The sequence below is a fragment of the Rana temporaria genome, chromosome 7 (genome assembly GCF_905171775.1).
Source record: "Rana temporaria chromosome 7, aRanTem1.1, whole genome shotgun sequence".
Taxonomy (NCBI): domain Eukaryota; kingdom Metazoa; phylum Chordata; class Amphibia; order Anura; family Ranidae; genus Rana; species Rana temporaria.
Window position 1 is genome coordinate 127,358,905 of NC_053495.1, and position 26,428 is coordinate 127,385,332.

Consider the following 26,428-nt stretch of genomic DNA (forward strand, 5'->3'; position numbering starts at 1 on the left):
AATAACTTTCATCACTTTTATTGCTGTCACAGATATGGAAACATCCCTTGTGACAGTAATAGGTGGTGACAGGTACTCTTTATGGTGGGATCAGGGTTATAAAAGACTTTGCACTTCAAAGTTTTCTGAATACTGTTTTTTTTTTTTTTTTTTAAATCTGGCGCCATTGGCAGCCAAATAAACCGAAAGTGACGTTGTGAAGTCACATCCGTGTTTACATTTGTGTTTACATTTAGGAGACTGGAACAAAGCCGTTTACGGCTTCATTCCAGTCTGTTTCTAGGCGCTGGAAGTAGCGGGTCGGATCTCCCGGTGGGACGGGAGGCCCGGTAAGAGGGGTGGGGGGGAAATGTCCCTTCCAGCTCCTCCCAGGATATGTGCGTACGCTCGGGTTAAACTGCGTAGGGCACAGGTGTCAAACACGAGGCCCGTGGGCCGAATCCAGCCCTCCAGGCCATTTCATGTGGCCCTCGCACCTCTCCTGCAGCTGCAGGAGAGCTCCAGCCCTCCTCTGGTCCTACTCCAGACCCTTACTTTCTGCTTTCAAGCAATGCATCCAGCTTCTTCCCAGCAGCAGAATAAGTAAAGGGGGTGCATTGATATGTAAGGAAGAGTGGGGGACTCAACTTCTGATGGTGGGGTGGCTCTTGGCATCTAATGTAAAGGGGAGGGGATGCGCTGGACATCTAGTCTTGCAGATACAACCGGCCATTTTGAGGGCAATCATAATGCTAATGCGGCCCATGATGAAATTCAGTTTGACACCCTTGACGTAGAGGGTTCTTTACTGTGAGAGTGGTAAGTATGTGAAATTCTCTTTTGCAGGCAGTGGTTTTAGTGGGGAGCATCGATAAGTTCAAAAAACGATTAGATAAGCATTTGAACAACCACAACATACAGGGATATACAACGTAATGAGAGTGAAGAGTGCAAGTGAAGGCCTAAAGATGCACTGCCGGCGCCAAGTGAATGCACAAAGTGATTGGAGGTGACTTGATATAGGAGCTGAATATACCAATAACAGAATGAAAAAAAACACCAAAATGGGTGAAAATGGTGTTTGGTATAATAAAGCGGCTATTTTTAATAAAACGGGGGTGAGACGTTTTAAAGTGTAAAAACAAATATCTCTAACCGTGAACTGTAGTTCAAACAAAGATGAAAACGGCGCTAATGAGTAGATATGTCAACTCAGAGAGAAAACACTGGTGGACCCAGATGGCACAAGAGGTGATCAGAACCTGAGTGTAAGTGCACCAAAAACAGCTCAAGTAAAAGATACCTCAAAAATGGCTAGTAATACCCACAAGGGGTGCAAACCTGCCACGGCAAAGAGAAGTCTCTGCAACTGTACCAACAGTTCCTCCAGGTATTGTATGGGTGATACACGTCTCAGCGAGATAACATGAAAGAAAAATCAACAAGCAAATGATAGTGCAGTGATGTCTAAATATAGTCAAGTGAGAGCAGGTCAATCAGAAACCATAAGTATATGTCCGTACAATAAAACACTGAAAATGTAGCAAAGTAAACAGAAAGGGTTCACCGCTGATGTCAGACACCTCCTGGGGCCGCGCGCGCTCTGTGCAGTAGTTACTGTATCAGGTGCTGGGCTGCGATTGGAGATCGGTGGAGCGCAAGCTGCTTCCGTGTGTAGCGTCGTTGTAGCCACGCTCTGACGCGTTTCGTCACTTCCGACTTCAACAGAGGGCGTGGCTACACAACGCAGTCAATGTCCCTTTGTACTCTGGCAAACAGAGGCTATTGGTCGAAACCACCCGCTTGTCGGTCGTGATTGGCGCTTCTCAGACCGGGTGGGCGTGGTGCCTTCAGCCCTGTTGTGTGGAGTTTAGCAAAGGGGAAAATGAGACGGATTAGTAGGGGGCTACTGCTATTTTAATATGGACAAAAGCCAAAATGAAATAAGTAGTGTGACGCTTGTCCGCAGGGATAAAAGGGATCGTTTGTAAACGATCTCAGCAAGCGAAGAACTAAAACTTTATTTAAAGAAATAGTTATATTGAAAAAATATACTACAGGGGTGTGTTTTAAAAGAGAGTGCCAAACCCACCTATCACGGAATCAAATGGGCGTGTCAAACAGTGAACTAGATGTGTAGTGTTTATAGTGATAGTTCAAAACAAGCACTGACACTGCGGGGAGACCCCTTCTTATAACTTAAGACACAAATAGAAGGATAATTCCATTTTGATAGGTGGTGATTGCAGGTATGAACGAGACTAGTGCCGCTGTATCGAATAATAAATCGAAAAAAATATATATAATGCACAGCAACGCACAGCATGTGGTAAAGAAACACACATGCTAAGACATACTCGCCCAACTGTCATAATCCATTCATCAGGGAGATATAGATCGATAGGTGAATGGAAATGTTATGTATGGGCTAAAATGGTGATATAGGTAATATCAGTAATACAAATATTACAGATTAGTGGACATGATAATAAAAAGAGAACTACAAATTTAGCAACCCAGGGTGGTATGGCCCAAGTAGCACTTGGAATTCATTCTCTTTTGAGTAGTGTACCAAAAACTAAGGTTACATATGGAGTGCTCTGTATAAGTCCACAATCAAAAGACGGGGCATCAAAGGGAGACTTTATAGCGAAGCAAATGTGTCTGCCTAAAAAATGCCAAAAAATAGAACATTAAAATATTAAAATTTTAAAAAAATGTATATATATAAAATATATAGTATATATATAAACGGTAATAAGGGACCCTTTAAAAACACTGATAATACCAGGGCTGATATTTATTGTTTTGCTCTTAGCCCTGGTATTATCAGTGTTTTTAAAGGGTCCCTTATTACCGTTTATATATATATACTATATATTTTATATATATAAATTTTTTTAAAATTTTAATATTTTAATGTTCTATTTTTTGGCATTTTTTAGGCAGACACATTTGCTTCGCTATAAAGTCTCCCTTTGATGCCCCGTCTTTTGATTGTGGACTTATACAGAGCACTCCATATGTAACCTTAGTTTTTGGTACACTACTCAAAAGAGAATGAATTCCAAGTGCTACTTGGGCCATACCACCCTGGGTTGCTAAATTTGTAGTTCTCTTTTTATTATCATGTCCACTAATCTGTAATATTTGTATTACTGATATTACCTATATCACCATTTTAGCCCATACATAACATTTCCATTCACCTATCGATCTATATCTCCCTGATGAATGGATTATGACAGTTGGGCGAGTATGTCTTAGCATGTGTGTTTCTTTACCACATGCTGTGCGTTGCTGTGCATTATATATATTTTTTTCGATTTATTATTCGATACAGCGGCACTAGTCTCGTTCATACCTGCAATCACCACCTATCAAAATGGAATTATCCTTCTATTTGTGTCTTAAGTTATAAGAAGGGGTCTCCCCGCAGTGTCAGTGCTTGTTTTGAACTATCACTATAAACACTACACATCTAGTTCACTGTTTGACACGCCCATTTGATTCCGTGATAGGTGGGTTTGGCACTCTCTTTTAAAACACACCCCTGTAGTATATTTTTTCAATATAACTATTTCTTTAAATAAAGTTTTAGTTCTTCGCTTGCTGAGATCGTTTACAAACGATCCCTTTTATCCCTGCGGACAAGCGTCACACTACTTATTTCATTTTGGCTTTTGTCCATATTAAAATAGCAGTAGCCCCCTACTAATCCGTCTCATTTTCCCCTTTGCTAAACTCCACACAACAGGGCTGAAGGCACCACGCCCACCCGGTCTGAGAAGCGCCAATCACGACCGACAAGCGGGTGGTTTCGACCAATAGCCTCTGTTTGCCAGAGTACAAAGGGACATTGACTGCGTTGTGTAGCCACGCCCTCTGTTGAAGTCGGAAGTGACGAAACGCGTCAGAGCGTGGCTACAACGACGCTACACACGGAAGCAGCTTGCGCTCCACCGATCTCCAATCGCAGCCCAGCACCTGATACAGTAACTACTGCACAGAGCACGCGCGGCCCCAGGAGGTGTCTGACATCAGCGGTGAACCCTTTCTGTTTACTTTGCTACATTTTCAGTGTTTTATTGTACGGGCATATACTTATGGTTTCTGATTGACCTGCTCTCACTTGACTATATTTAGACATCACTGCACTATCATTTGCTTGTTGATTTTTCTTTCATGTTATCTCGCTGAGACGTGTATCACCCATACAATACCTGGAGGAACTGTTGGTACAGTTGCAGAGACTTCTCTTTGCCGTGGCAGGTTTGCACCCCTTGTGGGTATTACTAGCCATTTTTGAGGTATCTTTTACTTGAGCTGTTTTTGGTGCACTTACACTCAGGTTCTGATCACCTCTTGTGCCATCTGGGTCCACCAGTGTTTTCTCTCTGAGTTGACATATCTACTCATTAGCGCCGTTTTCATCTTTGTTTGAACTACAGTTCACGGTTAGATATTTGTTTATATACAACGTAATACTGACATAAAAGCGCACACACACAGGTTGGACTTGTCTTTTTTCAACCTCGCCTACTATGTAACTATGTGCTCATGTGGTACAGAGATTAGTCCTGTCAGTTTAGGAAGGTGCTCCTAACGACAACTCATTGTGCATAAAAGACACCTGTCCATAGAATATTTTTTTTCCATTCAAACCTTACCATCTTGTGCAAGACCGAAGAGCTGTCAAAGGACATCAGGGATAAGATTGTAGACCTGCACAAGTCTGAAATGGGCTACAAGACCATCAGCAAGGAGGAGACGACTGTTGGAGAAATTTTCTGTAAATTAAAGAAATACAAAATAACCATTCACCCTTGGTCTTGAGCTCCATGCCAAATTTTACCTCGTAGGGTAAGGATGATCATGAGAAAAGTGAGGCATCAGTCCAGAACTACACTGGAGGAGCTTGTGAATGATCTCAAGGCAGTTGAAACCAGTCACCATACAAACCATTGGTAACCCAATACGGAGCCATGGATTAAAATCCTGCAGAGCCCGCAATGTCCCCCTCAAGAAGGCACAAGTACATGCCTATCTGAAGTTTTGCCAATGAACATTTAAATGGTTCTGAGAAGGATTGGGAGAAAGTGCTGTGGTCAGATGAGACCGAAATTTATCTTTGGCATTAACTTGACTCGCCATGTTCGAAGGAAGAAACATGCTCACTATGACCCTAAGAACACCATCTGCATAGTCAAGCAGGGAGGTGGAACCATTATGCTTTGGGGCTGTTTTTCTGCTAGTGAGTGAGTGAGTCACTTGTATAGTGCAACAAATGCGAACTTGTTGTCCTGATCCATTAGAAGAGGTGGGTCTTTAGTTTTTTCCTAAAAGCCGGATGGTTTTCTTCCAAGCGGATGGTCGTGGGTAGAGCATTCCAAAGCCTGGGTCCTTGAACTGCAAATCTACGTTCTCCCTTAGATTTGTAGCAGGATTTAGGGATTTGGAGAAGGTTTTGGTTGGTTGATCGGAGCACGTGCTTGGTGACGTAAGGTTTTATTTTCTCGCTTAAGTATTGAGCGTTTCCTTGTGTACATTTGTGGGTGAGGCAGAGCGTCTTTAAAGTCACCCAGGTCCTGTATGGGCAGCCAGTGGAGGGACCTCAAGATCGGAGAGATAGATTCCCACGGTTTTTTACCTGTTACCAGTCTGGCTGCCGTGTTCTGGATGACTTGTAGACGTGAAATCTGGTATTTCGGTAGTCCTAAGTAGAGGGAGTTTGCGTAGTCGAGTCGTGAGTTGATGATGGTTCCAACCACTACTGCTGTGTCCTCTTCCGGGATGAATGGGATGAGTCTACATAGCATGCGGAGAAGATGAGAACCGCTGACGACTGATCCTATTTGTGCATTCATAGTCATGTCTGAGTCAAAGATGACTCCAAGACATTTGACTTTGTTGCTTGGCGTAATGGTGTGTCCAAGTGGTCCTAGAATTAGATTTCCGATTTGCGTGAAGGATGAGTAGTTCTGTTTTGGATCCGTTGAGTTTGAGGGAGCTTTCAGTCATCCAATTATCGATCAGAGTGAGGCATTTTCCTAGTTCATGATATTGGTCTTTTTTGTTGGTGATTCGAAAGTAAAGCTGCGTGTCGTCAGCATAGGAGTGGTAGCGCAGGTCCTGTTTGCTGATGATTTTGAGAAGCGGGCGGATGTAGATGTTGAAGAGTGCAGGTGAAAGGGGTGATCCTTGCGGGACTCCGCATGTAATGGTCCGTGTTTCTGACGTGAGGCCTCCAAGTTTCACGGTCTGAGTGCGACTTTCTAGAAAAGATGCGAACCACGGTAGGGCCAAGTCTAATGCCGCATACACACCATCACTTTATGTGATGAAAAAAAACGACACTTTATGTGAAGTAAAAAATTACGTTTTTGAAACTTCAATTTTCAAAGACGAAGTTGCCTACACACCATTGTTTTCTCACAATGTTCTTGCAAAGTGAGGTTACGTTCCACCACGTTTTACCATTGAAGCTTGCTTCATAAGTAGCTTCTGGGCATGCGTGGATGAAAAAACGTCTTAGAAAACGACGTTTTTTGCTACACACGGTCAATTTCTGTGAAGTAAAAAGTGCACTTTTGAAAAACGACACATAAAATTGGAGCATGCTTCAATTTTTTTTGGTCGTTTTTTAGAAGACATAAAACGACGTTTTCCCCCACACAGTCAATTAAAGTGACGTTTTTAAAAACGTCATTTTTTTTCATCACATAAAGTGATGGTGTGTACGTGGCATGAGACTCCGGCTACTTTTTTGAGTCGCGTGAGCAATGTGTTGTGGTCTACCGTGTCGAAGGCTGCACTGAGGTCCAGCAGCACTAGGAGACAGGATTCTCCGTCATCTGCTGCTTCGAGGGCATCATCCCATATCTTCAGAAGAGCGGTTTCTGTCCCGTGGCCTGGGCGAAAACCCGATTTGTAGTGGATCTAGGAGTTTGTGGTTGTCCAGATGGGGCTGTAGTTGTACTACTGCTTTCTCCATGATCTTGGAGATGGTGTTCAGGCTTGTTACCGGTCTGCGATGGTTAGGGTCTTTGGGGTTGTGGTTGGGTTTCTTTAAGAGGGGTTTAATTATGCCCTGCTTGAGGGTGATCGGGACCATCCCTTCCCTGAACGATTGGTTTATGATGTGCGTTATGGTGGGTGCCAAGATGTCAGTGCATTCTTTTAAGAGTTTTGTAGGAATGATGTCATTCGGAGATGTGTTGTCTCGGAGGTTTTTTGTGATGTCGATGGTAATTGGGACCAGCGCAAAATTCGTTGATCGTGGACTATTTGTGTTGGTTGCTTCTTCTTGCTTTATCTGAATGGGGTTTGTGTTTTTTTTCTGTTGAATTGTTGCCCGAATCTTTCCGATTTTGTCAATAAAAAAGTCAGATAGTTCATTACAGAATTCTTGTGTCTCACTTGCAGGGGGCTCCAAGCAGGAGGGGTTCATAGTCTGGGCGACTAGTTTGAAAAGTTCCCGTGGGTGGTTTAGGGCTTTTGAGATGGTGTTTGAGAAATTTTCTTTTTTTGCTTTAAAGATCGCGTTGCGGTAATTTTTGGTGAGGGTTTTGTAATTTGTGTGGTTTCCTTTTGATGGGTTTCTCCTCCAGGCTCCTTCAGCTCTTCTGCGTTCTTGTTTCAGTAGAGTGAAAGTGTCGTTAAACCAGCCCGAGTTATTTTTCCAGATGAGAGCTCTGCGTTTCGGAGCAACTGTGTCAGCTGTCCATAGTAAAGCTTTGTTTAAGGCGTTGTGATTGTTCCGTTGAATGGTTTTGAAGAGTTCAGAGTGTAGTTTCTTCTGCGATATTGCCCAGTGTATTGTTGTTTGGAGGTGCAGGCCAACGCATTGAGCAGCCAATAGACGGGCCATGTATTGGGTAAAATCTTGGATGTGAACCTTCTTCTCTTAGACCCCTTTCACACTGGGTCCCTTTGCAGGCGCTATAACGCTAAAAATAGTGCCTGCAAAGCGACCTGAAACAGTCTCTGCTGTCTCTCCAGTGTGAAAGCCCTGAGGACTTTCACACTGGAGCGGTGCGCTAGCAGGACAGTAAAAAAAGTTCTGCTAGCAGAATCTTTGGAGCGGTGAGTATACTGCTCCTGCCCATTGAAATCAATGGACACCCGGCTATAACGCCGGCAAAGCGCCTCTAAAATTTGGTGATTTTAACCCTTTCTCGGCCGCTAGTGGGGGTAAAAGCGCCCCGCTAGCGGCCAAAAAGCGCCTCAAAATTGACGTTAAAGTGACACTCTACCCCCGCCCCAGTGTGAAAGGGGCCTTAGACAGAACAAGAAGCACATTAAAGGATAAGTTCACCTTTCATAACATGTTACACCTACAGTGCCTTGCAAAAGTATTCACCCCCCCTCTGACTTTTTACCTATTTTGTTAAATTACAGCCTTTAGTTTAATTTGCATGTGCCTATGTATTCACCCCCTTTGTTATGAAGCCCATTAAAAGCTCTGGTGCAACCAGTTACCTTCAGAAGTCACATATTGGTGAAATGATGTCCACCTGTGTGCAATCTAAGTGTCACATGATCTGTCATTACATATACACACCTTTTTGTAGGGCCCCAGAGGCTGCAACACCTAAGCAAGAGGGCACCACTAACCAAACACTGCCATGAAGACCAAGGAGCTCTCCAAACAAGTAAGGGACAATGTTGTTGAGAAGTACAAGTCAGGGTTAGGTTATAAAAAAAAAATCTGAATCTTTGATGATCCCTAGGAGAACCATCAAATCTACCATAACCAAATGGAAAGAACATGGCATAACAGCAAACCTGCCAAGAAACGGCCACACACCAAAACTCATGGATCGGGCAAGGAGGGAATTAATGAGAGAGGCAGCACAGAGACCTAAGGTAACCCTGGAGGAGCTGCAGAGTTCCACAATAGAGTGGAGTATGTGTACATAGGATGATAATAAGCAGTACACTCCATAGAGTTGGGCTTTATGGCAGAGTGGCCCAAAAGAAAGCCATTACTTTTAGCAAAAAACAAAATGGCACGTTTTTGAGTTTGCGAAAAGGCATGTGGAAGACTCCTAAAATGTATGGAGGAAGGCGCTCTGGTCTGAGAGTACAATTGAACGATTTGGCCATCAAAGAAAACGCTATGTCTGGCGCAAACCCAACACATCATATCACCCAAAGAACAGAATCGCCACAGTAAAATATGGTGGTGGCAGCATCATGCTGTGGGGATGTTTTTCAGCAGTCGGGACTGGGAAACTGGTCAGAGTTGAGGGAAAGATGGATGGTGCTAAATACAGGGATATTCTTGAGCAAAACCTGTACCACTCTGTGTGTGATTTTAGGCTAGGACGGCGGTTTACCTTCCAGCAGGACAATGATCCCAAACACACTGCTAAAGCAACACTTGAGTGGTTTAAAGGGAAACATGTAAATGTGTTGGAATGGCCTAGTCAAAGCCCAGATCTTAATCCAATAGAAAATTTGTGGTCAGACTTAAAGATTGCTGTTCACAAGCGCAAACCATCCAACTTGAAAGAGCTGGAGCAGTTTTGCAAGGAGGAATGGGCAAAAATCCCAGTGGTAAGATGTCGCAAGGTCATAGACTTATACAAAGCAACTTGGAGCTGTGATAGCTGCAAAAGGTGACTTCAAGTATTGACTTTAGAGGGGTGAATAGTTATGCACATTGACTTTTTCTGTTATTTTGTCCTATTTGCTTCACAATAAAAAAAAAACATCTTCAAAGTTGTGGGCATGTTCTGTAAATTAAATGGTGCTAATCCTCAAACAATCCATGTTAATTCCAGGTTGTGAGGCAACAAAACACGAAAAATGCCAAGGGGGTAAATTATTTTACAAGGCACTGTATATTCGGGGTGTAACATGTTATAAATGCACCAGCCTCCGCACCTTCCCAATCCTCGCTGTGCCAGCTAGTGGGGTTCTTCTCCACCAGCTAGCTGCCAGAATTAGAAAAAAATATTTGGCCGTGTGGGATCCGCCCAGCAGGTCGCATCACTTGTCCACAGCCCTCTAAATTGAAAACTATAAGGTCTGGCAGCCTTTGTGGCTGTCAGGTTCTTGTTTTCAACTAACTGCCACGGCTCTGTTGTAGTTCATTCATTCATTCCTGTCTGCCAGTATCGGCTTCCTCGTACGAGGAAGCAGATACACTAACACTAAGTCCACGTGATGAAACATGTCGGGGCGTGGTCACTTCCATAATCTATCCTGAACTATTTGGACGTGGGACGGTTGAGCTGAGACAGGCACCTATTACAGCAGTCGCTCCAGTACACTTCAAAGGGCTGTGAGTACGTTTGGGCTGTTCGCTGGTCCGCTGTGACCACTGGTTCATCTGGAGAAGTTTTTTTCTTGTGCAACACTTTGGTTTACTTGGAGTTATTCACTGCTTGATTCAAATGGATTGTTTGTTTTGGAGGATTTTACATGGCGTTTTTATTAAAGTTGCTTTGCAGTATTACACTATTGTGCACTTTTTTTCTTCATTTATGTGGCAACCCTCTTGGAGTTCATTGCTTTGAAACGGATTCCTACCTTTTGATCTGAGTGATCCTGTTTAAGCTTATTTGCCAAAACACGGGTGTGAGGCCCATTGTTGCGGTGAGTGCGCATTTCTGAAGGGTGGTGGAATCACTTAAACACTTTGGTGTGGTGGAAGAACATCTGAAGACCTTGAAAGGAATTATCACTTATGAACTTTAGTTTCAATATACACTCATCAAGTTCACGGATTATAGATACTACTGCCATATGTTTTGTGTATTTTATTTGCACTGTTCATTTAAATTCACATATAGGGGGTTTATTCATTTATTTATTCATTTAAATTATATGTTGATTTATTTATTCATGTATGTGAGCGCTGCTTCATACAGTCACTGACACATTGTTTACAATTAGGTGTCACTACACGTATTCATTCACTTTAATCTATTTAATAGCAGCAGCTACAGATCACTGTAATTTATTTTCCAGTGGAGCGCAGTGGGGGTGGTTCAAACAGACGGCCCCTTTTTTACTACCAACTTGTTCAGATACACTAACACGTCTGCAGGAGACCTGCATGGCATCAGTGATCTGCTGACCACTGGTGCAATGCTTTACGGCAGGGGTAGACAAACCCCGGCACTAGTGCCGCAAGTGGCACTCAAAGTCTCTTTTGCTGGCACTCGACTCCCTCCCCATCAGCAGAGCAGCGCATGGAAGTGTCACTGAGACACTAAAGCATTCCAATTTCAGAATTCCCCACCCTGTATCTGCACTGAGGGTGAGGCACTTTGCCCCCACACATTGTAAAAGATGGGAAACATTGGTTTTCTAAATTTGCTGTAGCTGCAATCATCAGACATATCAGACAACGTGATCAGTTTCTCCCAGCTCAGCGGTGCAGCAGGACGCTCTCACGCGAGTCTGCTCACCTTAGGGCAGTGAGAGCTGGACTTTCCAACATGAGTCGGCTCTCCACAGGACAGGGTTAGATCAGCTAGGCATTGGTCTCCCAGCTCTCTGCTGCAGCATTCGGAAACAACATCCAGGACGAGCACTGCCTCCCTCTCCGTGGGCTCTCCCTCTTCCTCCACCGCCGCTTCCTCCCTGTAGCCCTCCCTGCCCAGCAACCTCACAGGTAAGGCCTGTTATTCTCTCGCCTTCCCCCCACCATCATCCTCCGCCTTGGGTACACTTCCGCGGCCATCCTTTTCAGGATAAGCCACGGCTGTGCCCCATCAGAACGGACAAACTGCTTGAGGTAACTGCCTCTCCTCGCCAACCTCTCCCCACAACCCCCTTTCCCCCCAATCGTAACCCCCCACGTCTCTCCCCGCCACCGCCTCATCTAAATTGAAACCCCCGGTCCAGAGAATCCAGGAATTAGCTTTTCGCCGCAGCTAGGAAAGTCCCTGGCTTCAGCCGGGACCTAGCAGCGCGCTGCGCCTACATCAATGACACCCCCCCTCCTAAACATCACCAAACCCACCAATCCCCCACACAGACCCCCACTATCTCCCTGGTGTCCTACGAGGGTCGCTACCATCTCACCTCGCCCCCCAAAATCTCAGCCACTGACTCGGGCCTAGCTCCCGAGGCGGCCATCTTGCTACACCCCAAACACTGACCCCCTGACCAATCACCCCTATTCACCCTCCTCAGCCCTATTGCAGGGGTTTTCTGCTCCCACCCGCAAACTTAGGGGTGCGCGTACCCCAAGCCCCCCCCCCCCCTCCATTAGCTCGTCAGCTTTTAATCCAGGGACGCCTACCATTCATCACTTGATCCAGGCTTTGCTCGATCGCCCTGAGGGATCAGGAAGGATTTTTTTTCCCTATCGCTGTAGATTGGCACAGTACAGCCAGGTTTTTTTTCGCCTTCCTCTGGATCAACGGGGAGGGTAGATTTAGCGGGTGGAGATCCACTTGGAAATCTTCCTCCCATCAACCATCAAATACCCCCTCGATCGATATCATCTTCTCCGCGTTTCTGTGAGTATGGCTAATTTGAGATACACTGCAGAAACCATTTGGGATTTAAAACCACCCGTCTCGAGATTATCAGAGGTCACCATAAAAACTCTAAGGAGTATGCAACTGTTAAGAATCGATCGTCGATCGACAGTAAAACATTATACCCACTCACCCCAGCCTAAGCGCATATCATGCGCTTTGCTCAACACAAGATCGGCAGTAAAACACTGACAAGAAATCCATGATTTCATCCTACAACACGACTTAGACTGCCTCTATCACTGAAAGCTGGCTTACAGCCGACTGTAACACCATTCTGGGAGAATTGGTGCCAGCAAGTTACCTCATTCTAATGCAAAACAGAGTGGGTCAAAGAGGGGGAGGCCTAACAGTGATCCGCAAGACTCACCTCTCGATCACCAAACCAGTCCTCCAATACTCCCTTCCATCCATGGAAACCCTCACTCTGCAACTCCAAACAAATCCACAAGAAACAGTCCATATTCTTCTCTGCTACAGACCTCCCGGTCCAAAAACGCACCTTCTCACCCTACTGACGGAGTTCATCTCCACCTATACCCTAAACATCAAGCACCTTTTGATGCTTGGGGATTTCAACCTTTGGGCCAACTCCTCACTGGACCCCGTCGCCGAAGCCTGCATCGACCATCTGGAAGGATTAGGTCTGCAGCAACTAGTACATGGGCCCACTCACACCTCAGGTCATACGCTCGATCTCATTTTCAAACAAGATGTGGAAATCGACGTCCTGGAGAATGAGCCGCAACCATGGACAGACCACCATGCTATTAAATTCACACTTACCAATAACGCCCCCGCAAAAAAAACAATAAAACCGGTGACAACTCACTGGACTAGATCTCAGAAGAAGCTCTATTCGGAACGCTTCAAAACAACACTAGGAAACAAAATAAAAACAATCCAACCACAGCTAACAGCCACAAACACTCTACGCCCTTAACAAGGCTCTACTACAGTCAGCCGACTTAGTAGCACCAAAACGTAAAACATGCATCCGGGAAAACGCCGCCAGCTGGTTTAATGACCAGCTGTCGTTGCTAAAGCAAGAGCGCAGAAGAGCAAAAGCTGCCTGGAAAAGAAGCTCTTCAGAGGTAAACCTCACCACATATAAGACAATAACCAAGAAATACCATAAAGAAATCTTTATGGGCAAAAAAAATCACATCTCCAACACCATCGCAAATGCCCTAAAACGCCCCCGCAAACTCTTCAAACTGGTCACTCAGACTATGAACCCAGCTTGTTTAGAGGCCCCTAATTCCAATTCACAAGAATTTTGCAATGAATTATCGGATTATTTCATCAATAAAATTGAGGAAATCCGTGTAAGCATTCAGCAAAATAAACCCGTCGTCAATCCCTCCCCAAAGCTCAAACCAAACACCCACATAAAACCATCGAAATCAACTAATTTCTCCCTAAAACACATTACCATCGAGGCAACTAAAAATATCATCGGTACTCTGCGAAATGGCACAGCGCCCAATGATGTCATCCCCACCAAACTGCTGAAAGAATGTGCCGACATATTGGCACCAGCTATCGCGCAGCTCCTAAACCAATCATTCAAGGAGGGCACGGTGAAGGTATAATAAAACCAATTCTAAAAAAAACTCGACCCAAAAGATCCAAGCAACCGTCAACCCATAACGGCCTTAAATGTCTTCTCCAAGGTAATGGAGAAAGAAGTGGTACAACAGCTGCAACATCATTTAGACACCCATAAATTACTTGATCCGTTTCAATCTGGTTTCCGTCCTGGTCACGGAACAGAAACAGCGCTGCTCAAAATATGGGATGACGCCCTTGAGGCAGCAGACAAAGGAGAATCTTCTCTTCTGGTACTGTTGGACCTAAGCACTTCTTTTGACACGGTAGACCATGGATTACTACTGACTCGGCTAACAGAAGTAGCCAGAGTTGCGGAATGTGATTTAGCTTGGTTCTCCTCCTTCTTGGAAAACCGATCAAACAGTGAAACTGGGGCCTTTCACTTCTGAAAAATGGATGAAATCATCAGTAACCAGAAGTTACTATATCACTCTTATGCAGATGATACACAATTGTATTTTCGCATATGCAACAAAAAGGATCATTCTCTTGGACTAGAGAATTGCCTTTCTTTAATAGAAAACTGGATGACAAAGAGTTATCTTAAACTCAACGGCTCGTAAACAGAACTTCTCCTGTTTCAAGCCAACCGGAAAAATCACCACGTGACAACATTGACACCCCCACCCATTCTGGGCAAAACGATCACCCCTAGCACCAAAGTGAAAAGCCTGGGAGTCATTTTTGACACCAACATGACAATTGATGCACAAATAGGGTCAGTAGTCAGCGGATCGCACCATCTGCTGCGCCTACTACGTAGACTCACCCCCTTTATCCCGAAAGAAGACATTGCAGTCGTGGTGGGAACAATCATCAATTCCAGACTTGACTATGCAAATGCCCTCTACCTCGGACTCCCCAAATTCCAAATCACTCATCTGCAAGTCGTGCAAAATACGGCTGCTCGATTAGTCACCGGCAAAAAAACATGGGAATCACTCACCTTCTCTGAGATCCCTTCACTGGTTGCCGGTAAGACAGAATCACTTTCAAGGCTCTCTGCCTAATGCATAAGTGTATTCAAGGAATCGCCCCCCAATATCTATGCGAAAAAATAAAAGCTCATAACCCCAGTCGCATTCTGCGATCCACCAATCAAAACCTTGTGCAGATACCCAAAGCCAAATACAAATCCAAAGGAGACCGAAGGTTTGCAGTCCAGGGACCTCGACTGTGGAACGCCCTACCAATTACCATTCGATTGGAGTTGGACCACTTGGCCTTCAGGAGAAGGATTAAAACCCATCTCTTCTGAGGTCAGGTGGTTTCACAAAATAGATACAGCGCCCAGAGGCAATTCAGTTTGCATGTGCTGCGCTATACAAGTTTTTCACTCGCTCATCGGCTTTTGTGATGGGGAAGAGATTGGGTGCTTTTCTGGTGGGGGGGGCGGTCCCTGTTTACAGGAGGAGGACGACTGTCATTGGCCACTGCTAAAGTCATTTACAGTCCTGCTAGCCCCGTCGACCATCTGAAGGAAGATGACTTGCTTGGTTGCCACTATCAATCTCACAAATAAGGGATTTCTCTGTGATTGAGAAAACCACAATTAGGTCACAGTTTGTGGAATTGCTGTTGAGCTTCTGGGAACTTTGCTGAAATTATTTCTGAACCTTTGTGTCACTGTCACCTACTACTGAACCTCTGCACTCTGTGTCCCTTTAAGCCACAGCCAGTATTCAGCGTAATGAAAATAAAACACAACTTTTTCTCAGCTGTGGGGGCCCAACGTATGATCATCCTGCACACAGGCCCACTGCTTTCAGAAAATACCCCTGACCGAAGCTCATCATTGCACATCCATTCCAGATTCTTGTATGTGACATCATACACAAGCATGTGGGCTGGATGCGAGGGGTTGATCAGCAGGATGAGTGTGCCAGGACAGGTTTCACCGCTCTGTATATCACGCATATCATAGATGAGAAGAGAGTACAGTGGTGGAGCAGATGAGCAGGAGGGTACAGCGGTAGGGCAGATGTGGGTACAGTTTAGTGTTGGGCCAGAGGAGAAGGGGGTTCAGTGGTGGGATATAAAAGCGGGGGGGTGGTAGAGCAGTGGGGCATATGTAAAAGGAGGTGTATTGGTGGGACAGATGAGCAGGGGGAACAGAGGTGGGGCAGAAGAGCAGAGGGCAGGGGGTACAGAGTTGAGACAGATGTACAGGAGGTACATTGGTGGGGCAGATGAGAAAGCGGGTTACAGTGGTGAGGCCGATGTGCATTGCGAGGATTTTAACAAACTTTGTTGCAGACTTCTACCTTTTTGTTATTCTGAAGTAATCCCTGTGTGTTCCTCTGTGGTGAGTGGGTCTAATGGGAGTGGTTTCATAATTATCCATCATGTGTGTACCTGCAGGGCACTAATGAGGAAATCTGCTGGGACCTGCATCCCTTTAGATGTGTTCCTACAAGGAGTATCTCACTAAAAATTACATTTTTGTTGCAAGGGATGCCGGAAATCTGACTTGTATCTTAGGCAGACTTCTTGGAAAATTGGTGAGCCAATCACACAAGCAGAAAATTGTTTCTAGGGGGTGGTCAGTACACACTCTGTGTACAGAACAACTCTAGGTAGCCATATTGCAATGCATTCTCAGCAAATTAGTGTCTGCAGATTGAAAAGGAAAGGTATTTTTTTAATAAAATTCCATTACAATATGACTTGTGTCACAATTGTAAACGCAATTTTTTTTATTTGCTATTTTACGAATGTGGAGTTACCCTTTAAAGATTTAGAGAAGATCTGTAAAGAGTTGAACAAAATCCCTCCTGAGATGTGTGCAAACCCGGTAACCGAAAACAAGAAACGTCTTACCTTAGTATTTGGTGAAGAATCCCTTGCTGTCAAGCACAAAGTCATGTTTTGCTTGGGAATCAAATACTTATTTTACTCACTGAACTGCAACTCAATTTCTCTATTTTATTTCTTGCAAAATCTGAAAGGGATCATATAATTAATTTCCCCACTGTATTTTGATCTATTGAACCAAGAGAAACAACGATATACATTTTGCATAACACGCATTCCAACTGTCAAACAAAAATAAATATAAAACATAATACAAAAGGTATTACATCCACATGTCTGTTTTCACCAAAATTAGCAGCAAATAGGTCGGGTAGATACCACATAAATACTGGTACTTCAAAAAATTATAACGCAGCCCAGACTGTCTAAACGCTTCAGTCAATTCACCAGAAAAATTAGTAAGGTTCCATTCAAAATTGAAATCATTGGGATGTTCCTTCATTTTAAGGATTCTTCAGACAGAAAATTTGAGATGCCCTTAAAATCGCTTTGTCAGTTTGCAGCTAATTGAACTTGAGGAATTAACAATCAACACGATAACACGATGTAAAAAAAAAAAACAATCAACACGATCCTGTATTCCATGACTATTTTTCTTTTGTGGAACACTTTCAAACGTTGCCATCCACTTTATTTTTCTCATTCAATACTTTTTTTGAAATCTAAGAAATTAGTATATTAACATGCAAGGGCACAGCGCTGTATTAAGATGTAACCTGAACAAAAAAAAGAGAAAAATGAAACAATCCAGATTCCTGAGACTCTGATGGCCTGGACTCTTGAACACTGCCATGGATCAGCCAAGGTAGGGAGTCGCTAGAGAGCATATGCTTGCTATGATGAAGAAAGAAGGGAAAGGGGAAGAGGAAAGCCATGAGCCATAGGAAGGGGAAAAGGAGTAGACTGCATAGACCCGTAGTAAACCAGTCAGACAATTTTATAAGTATAACATACTGGTAATATGCACCTGTAGACAAGGCGTACTAGAACCACGGCTCCTATGTTTTAAAGAATTTAGGCTGAGAACTGTTGAGGATGCTGAACATCTTTTCAATGATCATTATAGTCATACAGTCTTTAACTTCTTGAAGGGATACTGATGGCTTCTTCCAAGCCTTAGTGATCATCTGCTTGGCTGCTACGAAAAGGTACATAGCCAGTTCTTGTTGGTGAGAAGATAGACCTGGAATAGGGTAGTGAAGTAAGGCCAATTTAACATCCTTGTGTAAAAGTGTCTGAAGTAGGTCGAAAGTTCGAGACCAAAATGCATACCATTTTGAACAGGACCACCATGTATGGAAAACGTCACCCCGCTGTATGCAACCCCTAAATCATCTATCAATATAGGTAGGATTTGCATGAGAGAGATGACCAGGAACCCAGTACCACCTAAAAAATACTTTTGTAAGCTTATTTCAGGCTAGTTGCATTATAGGAACAATTGTCTATTAACGACTGGGCTTTGAGTGCACCAAGATTCTATTCCCATTGATTAACAGAGTGTCGATAAGGGGCCACAACCATTCAAAGTAGAGTATATAATGGAAATACGTTTGGGAGACCCTGGGGAGTGTAAGCAGGTATACTCAAAGCACATTTTATGGCAGGGGAAGTCTGAGGTATGTTTCAATGACATGATCCAGTGTCGGATTTGTAAATATCTGTAATATTTCGAATTGGGTGCGGCATGGTATTATTTTCAAAATGGTCCAGGGAGGAAACGCGCGCAAAGCCAAGAAATGGTCACTATGTATAAAGACATGGAACGACCACCATGTAAAAGCGCCATGATCTGCAGTAGTCCAGGAGGGAATAAGGGGTTCTTCAAGAGCCAACAGAGGCAGAAATGGAGACATTCAATAAAGGGGGGGGGGTAGTGACAGAGTGGCGATATTTAGGGAGGAGGACACCTATGGGGCTCAGAGATGCTGGTAACAGAGTGGCTGGCTGAATGTGACGAGGGGCACAGAATGGCGGAATCTGATGTCAACGTGCATGAAAACTGATGTCCACATACATTAAAACGGAGGTGAGGTAAACTGATGTGAAACTTTTACGTCTCTGAAAGTAAAATCTGCAGTTTTCCTTTCCGTTTTCATGCACGTATGATGTGAACGTAAATAGGGTACACACCAGCCAAATCTAGCAAATGAGAGTCTGATTTGTACACTACCCTGAACCATCTTTGATCCCAGGGAGCTAGACCTAAAGCAGGGATCTTCAAACTACTCCTATCCAGCTGTTGCAGATCTACACATCCCATGATACATTATAAAACTCTGACATTCACAGACATGACTAGGCATGATGGGAATTGTAGTTCCTTAACAACTGGAGGGTCATAGTTTGGAGACCCCTGACTTTTAGGATAGGTTTGAAGGTTTCTTTTAAAACCTGTTTACAGTACCAATACCCTTCCTATGCTGGACCTGAAATGCCAAATAAGTACGTGTGTTTGAAGTTTTTCATAAAATCAGTATGGTCAGTGATTGACCCTGAGACGGAACATCTTGAATCAGTAGACATTCAAGATGCATTCCTGCACATTCCAGCTTATCTACAGTGGGGTAAAAAATTATTTAGTCAGCCACCAATTGTGCAAGTTCTCCCACTTAAAAAGATGAGAGATGTCTGTAATTGTCATCATAGGTATACCTCAACTACGAGAGACAAAATGTGGAAACAAATCCAGACAATCACATTGTCTGATTCGGAAATAATTTACTTGCAAATTATGGTGGAAAATAAGTATTTGGTCACCTACAGACAAGCAAGATTCCTGGCTCTCACAGACCTGTATCTTCTTCATTAACCTCTTGACCACTGGGCACTTAAACCCCCTTCCTGACCAGACCAATTTTCAGCTTTCGGTGCTCTCACAATTTGAATGACAATTACTCCGTCATACAACATTGTACCCATTTGAAATTTTTGTCCTTTTTTTCACACAAATAGAGCTTTCTTTTGGTGGTATTAGATCACCTCTGGGTTTTTTATTTTTTGCGCTATAAAAGAAAAACGACCAAAAATTCTGTAAAAAATAACTTGTTTCTGTCATATTCGCAGGTTATTTCTCACACACAGCATATGCATACCACGAATGACACCCCAAAACACATTCTGCTATTCCTCCCGAGTATGGCGATACCCCATGTGTGCAACTTTTACACAGTGTGGCCACATACAGAGGCCCAACATGCAGGGAGCGCCATCAGGCGTTCTGGAGCACCCAGGCCAATTCTGACATTTCTCTCCTACATGGAAAAATCACAATTTATTTGCTAGAAAATTACATAGAACCCCAAAACATTATATATGCGGAGTATTGGGGTATTGCGGAGTATTGGGGTATTGCGGAGTATTTGGGTATTGCAGAGTATTGGGGGTATTGCAGAGTATTGGGGTATTGCGGAGTATTTGGGTATTGGGGGTATTGCAGAGTATTGGGGTATGCAGAGTATCGCGCAGGGTATTGGGGTATTGTAGAGTATTGCGCAGGGTATTGGGGTATTGCAGAGTATCGGGATATTGCAGAGTATCGGGGTATTGCAGAGTATGGGGTATTGCAGAGTATCGGGGTATTGCAGAGTAACGGGGTATTGCAGAGTAACGGGGTATGGCAGAGTAACGGGGTATGGCAGAGTAACGGGGTATGGCAGAGTAACGGGGTATGGCAGAGTAACGGGGTATGGCAGAGTAACGGGGTATGGCAGAGTATGGGGTATGGCAGAGTATTGCGCAGGGAGGGATGGCAGAGTATGGGGTATGGCAGAGTATTGCGCAGGGAGGGATGGCAGAGTATGGGGTATGGCAGAGTATTGCGCAGGGAGGGATGGCAGAGTATGGGGTATGGCAGAGTATTGCGCAGGGAGGGATGGCAGAGTATGGGGTATGGCAGAGTATTGCGCAGGGAGGGATGGCAGAGTATGGTGTATGGCAGAGTATTGCGCAGGGAGGGATGGCAGAGTATTGATGGTACTGCAGAGTATTGCGCAGGGAGGGATGGCAGAGTATGGGGTATTGCAGAGTATTGCGCAGGGAGGGATGGCAGAGTATTGCGCAGGGAGGGATGGCAGAGTATTGATGGTACTGCAGAGTATGGGGTATTGCAGAGTATTGATGGTACTGCAGAGTATTGCGCAGGGAGGGATGGCAGAGTATGGGGTATTGCAGAGTATTGATGGTACTGCAGAGTATTGCGCAGGGAGGGATGGCTGGATCTGTGACTGCAGTTGTCACAGATCCAGCCCACAGCAGCTGCTGACACCCCGCGCTCCCCCCCTCCTCTCCTCTCCTCTCGCACTGTACCGAACGGTACAGAGAGGAGAGGGAGGAACCGGCGTCATCAAATGACGCCGGTTTGTTTACAAGTGATCGCTCCGTCATTTGACGGAGCGATCACGTGGTAAACAGCCGCGATTCGCGGCAATTTACCGTGATCCGTGATGCGCCGGGTCTTCTAGACCCGGCGAGCACGGACACTTCCGCGAGCGCGCCCCAGGGGACGCGCAAACGCGGAAGTGCACGAGGATGTCCCAGGGACGTCCTGTCACAGTAACTCGACCGCGCTGTAGCAGTATTTTTGCTATAGCGCGGTCGGCAAGAGGTTAAGAGGCTCCTCTGTCCTCCACTCATTGTATTAATGGCACCTGTTTGAACGTGTTATCAGTATAAAAGACACATGTCCACAACCTCAAACAGTCACACTCCAAACTCCACTATGGTGAAGACCAAAGAGCTGTCGAAGTACACCAGAAACAAAATTGTAGACCTGCACTAGGTGGGGAAGACTGAATCTGCAATAGGCAAGCAGCTTGGTGTGACGAAATCAACTGTGGGAGCAATAATTAGAAAATGGAAGACATACAAGACCACTGATAATCTCCCTCGATCTGGGCATCCAAGCAAGATCTCACCCCGTGGGATCAAAATGATCACAAGAATGGTGAGCAAAAATCCCAGAATCACACGGGGGGACCTTTTGAATGACCTGCAGAGAGCTGGGACCAATGTAACAAAGGCTACGATCGGTAACACACTACGCCGCCAGGGACTCTGATCCTGCAGTGCCAGATGTGTCCCCCTGCTTAAGCCAGTACATGTCCGGGCCCGTCTGAGGTTTGCTAGAGAGCATTTGGATGATCCAGAAGAGGATTGGGAGAATGTCATATGGTCAGATGAAAGAGAAGAAAAAGAGCGAAGGGCGCACCGACCTCGTGTGATACTGATAAAATGTATTTATTCCAATATTAAAATCAATGGTTATACTCACAAAATTGGAGTTAAAATCAGGCTTTAAAAATGAGTACAGCAGATGTCCAGCATCGTCAGTGGAACACGAATAATCGTTTGAACCAATCAGTCGATGTAATAGCTGACGCGTTTCGGGGGCGTACCCCTTTCCTCAGAGCTAACGTGGTCTGCAGTCAGATGGTCAGATGAAACCAAAGTAGAACTGTTTGGTAGAAACACAACTCGTGTTTGGAGGAGAGAAAATGCTGAGTTGCAACCAAAGAACACCATACCTACTGTGAAGCGTGGGGGTGGCAACATCATGCTTTGGAGCTGTTTCTCTGCAAAGGGAACAGGACGACTGATCCATGTACATGAAAGAATGAATGGGGCCATGTATTGTGAGATTTTAAGTGCAAACCTCCTCCCATCAGCAAGGGCATTGAAGATGAAACGTGGCTGGGTCTTTCAGCATGACAATGATCCCAAACACACCGCCCGGGCAACGAAGAAGTGGCTTCGTAAGAAGCATTTCAAGGTCCTGGAGTGGCCTAGCCAGTCTCCAGATCTCAACCCCATAGCAAACATTTGGAGGGAGTTGAAAGTCTGTGTTGCCCAGCGACAGACCCAAAACATCACTGCTCTAGAGGAGATCTGCATGGAGGAATGGGCCAGCAACAGTGTGTGACCTTATGAAGACTTACAGAAAACGTTTGACCTGTGTCATTGCCAACAAAGGATATATAACAAAGTATTGAGATGAAATTTTGATATTGACCAAATACTTATTTTCCGCCATAATTTGCAAATAAATTATTTTCAAATCAGACAATGAGATTGTCTGGATTTGTTTCCACATTTTGTCTCTCATAGTTGAGGTATACCTATGATGGCAATTACAGGCCTCTCATCTTTTTAAGTGGGAGAACTTGCACAATTGGTGGCTGACTAAATACTTTTTTGCCCCACTGTACCCCATCCGCTCTTTTTTGGGCTTCATACTAGGAGACAATTTTTTCAATTTGTCTCTGTGCCATTTGGCCTATCCTCAACCTTTAGAGTATGTACAAAAGTGCTTGATTCTTTAGCTCTTGATCTCATCATGTCACACCTGGGGGGTCCTGAGCACACACACAGCCAAACTTCTGCAAAAGATTTGTTATGCACTTCTCTCTCCCCGAGGAGTTTAAAAGGTTCACTGCGGTGCAGAACAAGAAAGCCATTGAAAGGCTGCAGCAATTCCTAACCTGGAGCTGCCTCTTTGTCTGGTGGCTGTGATCAATAACTGGATCAAAGAGCAGATATTGAACCATCGATTTACTTTCTGGAGCGAGTTAATCTTGGAGTCATTTTGTCTTTGTCCTGTACTGTACTCAAGATATAGACTTGGTCAAAGGTCCTTGTTTCATTTGCTCTCTATTGTTCTCAAGGTGGCCTTTTTCACTTAGGAAAAATAATCCATCTTCCCTTTCTGGAACTCTAGGCTACCTTTTGAAAAATGTGACTGTGCACATGTGGGAAGGCACAGGGGATTTAGCCTTTCCTAATAATTGTAAGACGATTTCATATCCATATGCAGAGCAGCATGCTGATGTGGATTTTTTTTTTTAGTGAAAGGAGGAATGGCATGCTTTGACCTTACAGTACTGTATTGCTGCCCAACAAGTCAGATGAACTTTCTGAGGGGCGGTATGAATTGCCTATTATTCCATTTTTGGATTTGCACTTTAGATTGAATTGAGAGAGAGTTGTGTGCTTCTTGAAGTTTTATATAAACTTTTCTCACCTACTGAACAGTGTATTGCTATTGTTGATTTGAATTGCTACACAGAGAGTTGTCCTCCTTTTGAGAGTTTTATATGGAGTTTTTTTTTCACTTAGTGTCTATGAATTTTATGTGTGGGGATTGTTAGCACATTATTTATCACTGACAGTATATATTTTGTACTAAGGTTGTATTGCTTATTTTTAGCACTGTATTATAATTATGATTGACAGCGTGAATCAATGTATACAATTTTTTGTGAACCTGTTGCAAAGTTTCATACCTGGAGATCCTGCCAGTAAGAGCACTAATGTGGAAGCATAACAATGCTAGGCCATACTTTTGCGATAGGCAGCTGTACTTACACCCTGTCATGCAAACTTTTTCAGTTGGGTACTGGACTGCCTATCTAATAGAACGGATGGGCAGCTCAATGGCAAACAAGACGGAATTTACAAGACGGACAGCACTGCAATTTGCACGGCATTGACTTATTGTTGGCCTGATATAGAAGGTGCTGCAGGTAAGAAATCTTGCAACAGAATAAAGGATTTGTTTTAGAAATCTGCATACAGTGATTCATGCTGCCAAACATACTGAAAAAAAAAAGATGTCATAATCATACAGTGAAGGACACAGGAAGAGTATCCATAGACCTTGGGTTATAGGCTGATACCTTCAGATGATACAACAGCAACAAAGCTTCTGGGGACGAGATCCCCCCATCTTTGCAAAAATAAAACTAAAGAAGGAAAAATGCCACCAATCGAATCAGTTTAACCATTTGCTATCTATCTTAATTTTCTATGTGAATCTTCGTAAAATGTTGGGTACAAATTATATTGAGCAGAGGTTATGTTGTACTAATACAGGTTAGGATTATTTTTATTCAGGTAACAGAAGAGAAAGAACTTGAGATGCCCTTCTTGGAGGCTATTCCCTCTGGTGAAGATGTATGGGATGAGAGATGGTCTTCATCAGGAAGAACAGTGTCAATTAATGACACTTTAAAGCCTTCCATTAATAACACAGATGATCTTCAGAGTCAGAATCCTAGCCAACAGGTAAGTTTTTCTTCTTAGATGAAGTGTTCTACCTTGTTAGCCATAAAATGGGCTGACTTTAGTATATTTAAATATAGAAATTGAACTCAAGACCGATAAAAAAGCACAAGTAACCCCATACAAAATAAACTAGCCTCGAGTGACCTTATACATCAAACAGTTTAGGAAAAGTGATTTGTAAATTATGAAGCACTAATGCCGCGTACACACGATCAGGCTTTTGCCCGGCCAGCTCGCATCGGAATTCCATCGGAAACATATAGAACATGTTCTATATCTAAACTCTGATGTAATTCATTGGAATTTCCGATGAAAAACCTCAGATGGGGCTACATACGATCGGAAAATCCAATGGGAAAGGTCTGATCGTGTGTACGGGGCATTAGACTAGGCATTTTACTGACACCATCAATGTGGTCAGGTATGTCTAAAAAAATACTAAGACGTTCTTGTGTCTATAGACACAAAACAATCCAGCTGGAAAGCGAGTCTGCAGGTGTGCCCTTTTATAGGAAGTGGCTTCCTATGGTGGCACACAGAGAAGAGGAATATGAGAGCACCAGCGGGGGACCTAAGAAGGGGAGGTTCAGGGCTGCTCTGTGCAATAACATTGCACAAAGTAGGTAGGTATAACATGTTTGTTGTTTTAATTTCACAAGAGTCCTGTGCGTCTTCTGGTCCGTTTCAGGTCCAAATTCAGCACACAATTATGACCACTGTTTGGCTGTCACAGTATTCACATGACCAGGAGTCGGTCCCGCAGCTTTTGATCCTTACTATAGACTGGGAACTGCTTTTGACAGCTTAGTCACTGTCTTGGGGGTAAAAAAGAGAGCCATGCTTTTGGATCCATCCAAGACGCCGAATAAATTACGCTGAAACTAGATGGGATCCGTGCCTCATGCACGAGGCGTCGCCTGTAATGTCTCTCTTGTCTTCAGAGGACTGGGCTCTAGGGTCCAGCACTTTCGCTCTATACGCTAAAAGTCCTGGTAATAGTCTTTTACAAGGCCTAAGGGAGAGGTCTCCTTTAAATAGGAACCCATATCCCTGAAGGTTGGCACACAAAGCCTGCCAAGATGGGTGAAGATTGGTGCTGTCTGAATTTTTCAGCAGAAAAACCTGCGGCAGGGATAAATGTAAGAGGGAAAGGAGACCTAAGAACAATCTTAAGGACCTTTTTTTCAATTTTGAGTAGGGTGTTGTGAAGGATGCTTCAGTTTAATTCTCCCTGCTCGTTATGCTGTGTGTGTGTTAGAGGATTTCAGGTGTGACTCATTCCTCGGCTAACAGGCTGTTGATATGGTAATGACCTTTCCTCAGCCAGTCCTAGTTCAAAGGGTAAATGGTCTAGTGTGTTGTGTGAAGAAGCCCTGTGGTTACTGTTTACTGTGATTAGAAGGGGCTCATGTTAATTATTCTGATTGCTTCATTGTGGTAATTATCGCTTCTACATG

The 26,428-nt window shown here is 44.1% G+C and overlaps 1 protein-coding gene across 1 annotated transcript in view; it reads left to right on the forward strand.

Annotated features, from left to right (window-relative positions):
* TDRD5 (tudor domain containing 5) overlaps positions 1 to 26,428 on the forward strand; it is a 336,334-nt gene that overhangs the window by 277,801 nt on the left and 32,105 nt on the right. The window contains exon 14 of the mRNA XM_040359954.1: positions 24,801 to 24,971. Coding sequence (XP_040215888.1) covers positions 24,801 to 24,971 — 171 coding nt within the window. The remainder of the gene's footprint in view (positions 1 to 24,800; positions 24,972 to 26,428) is intronic.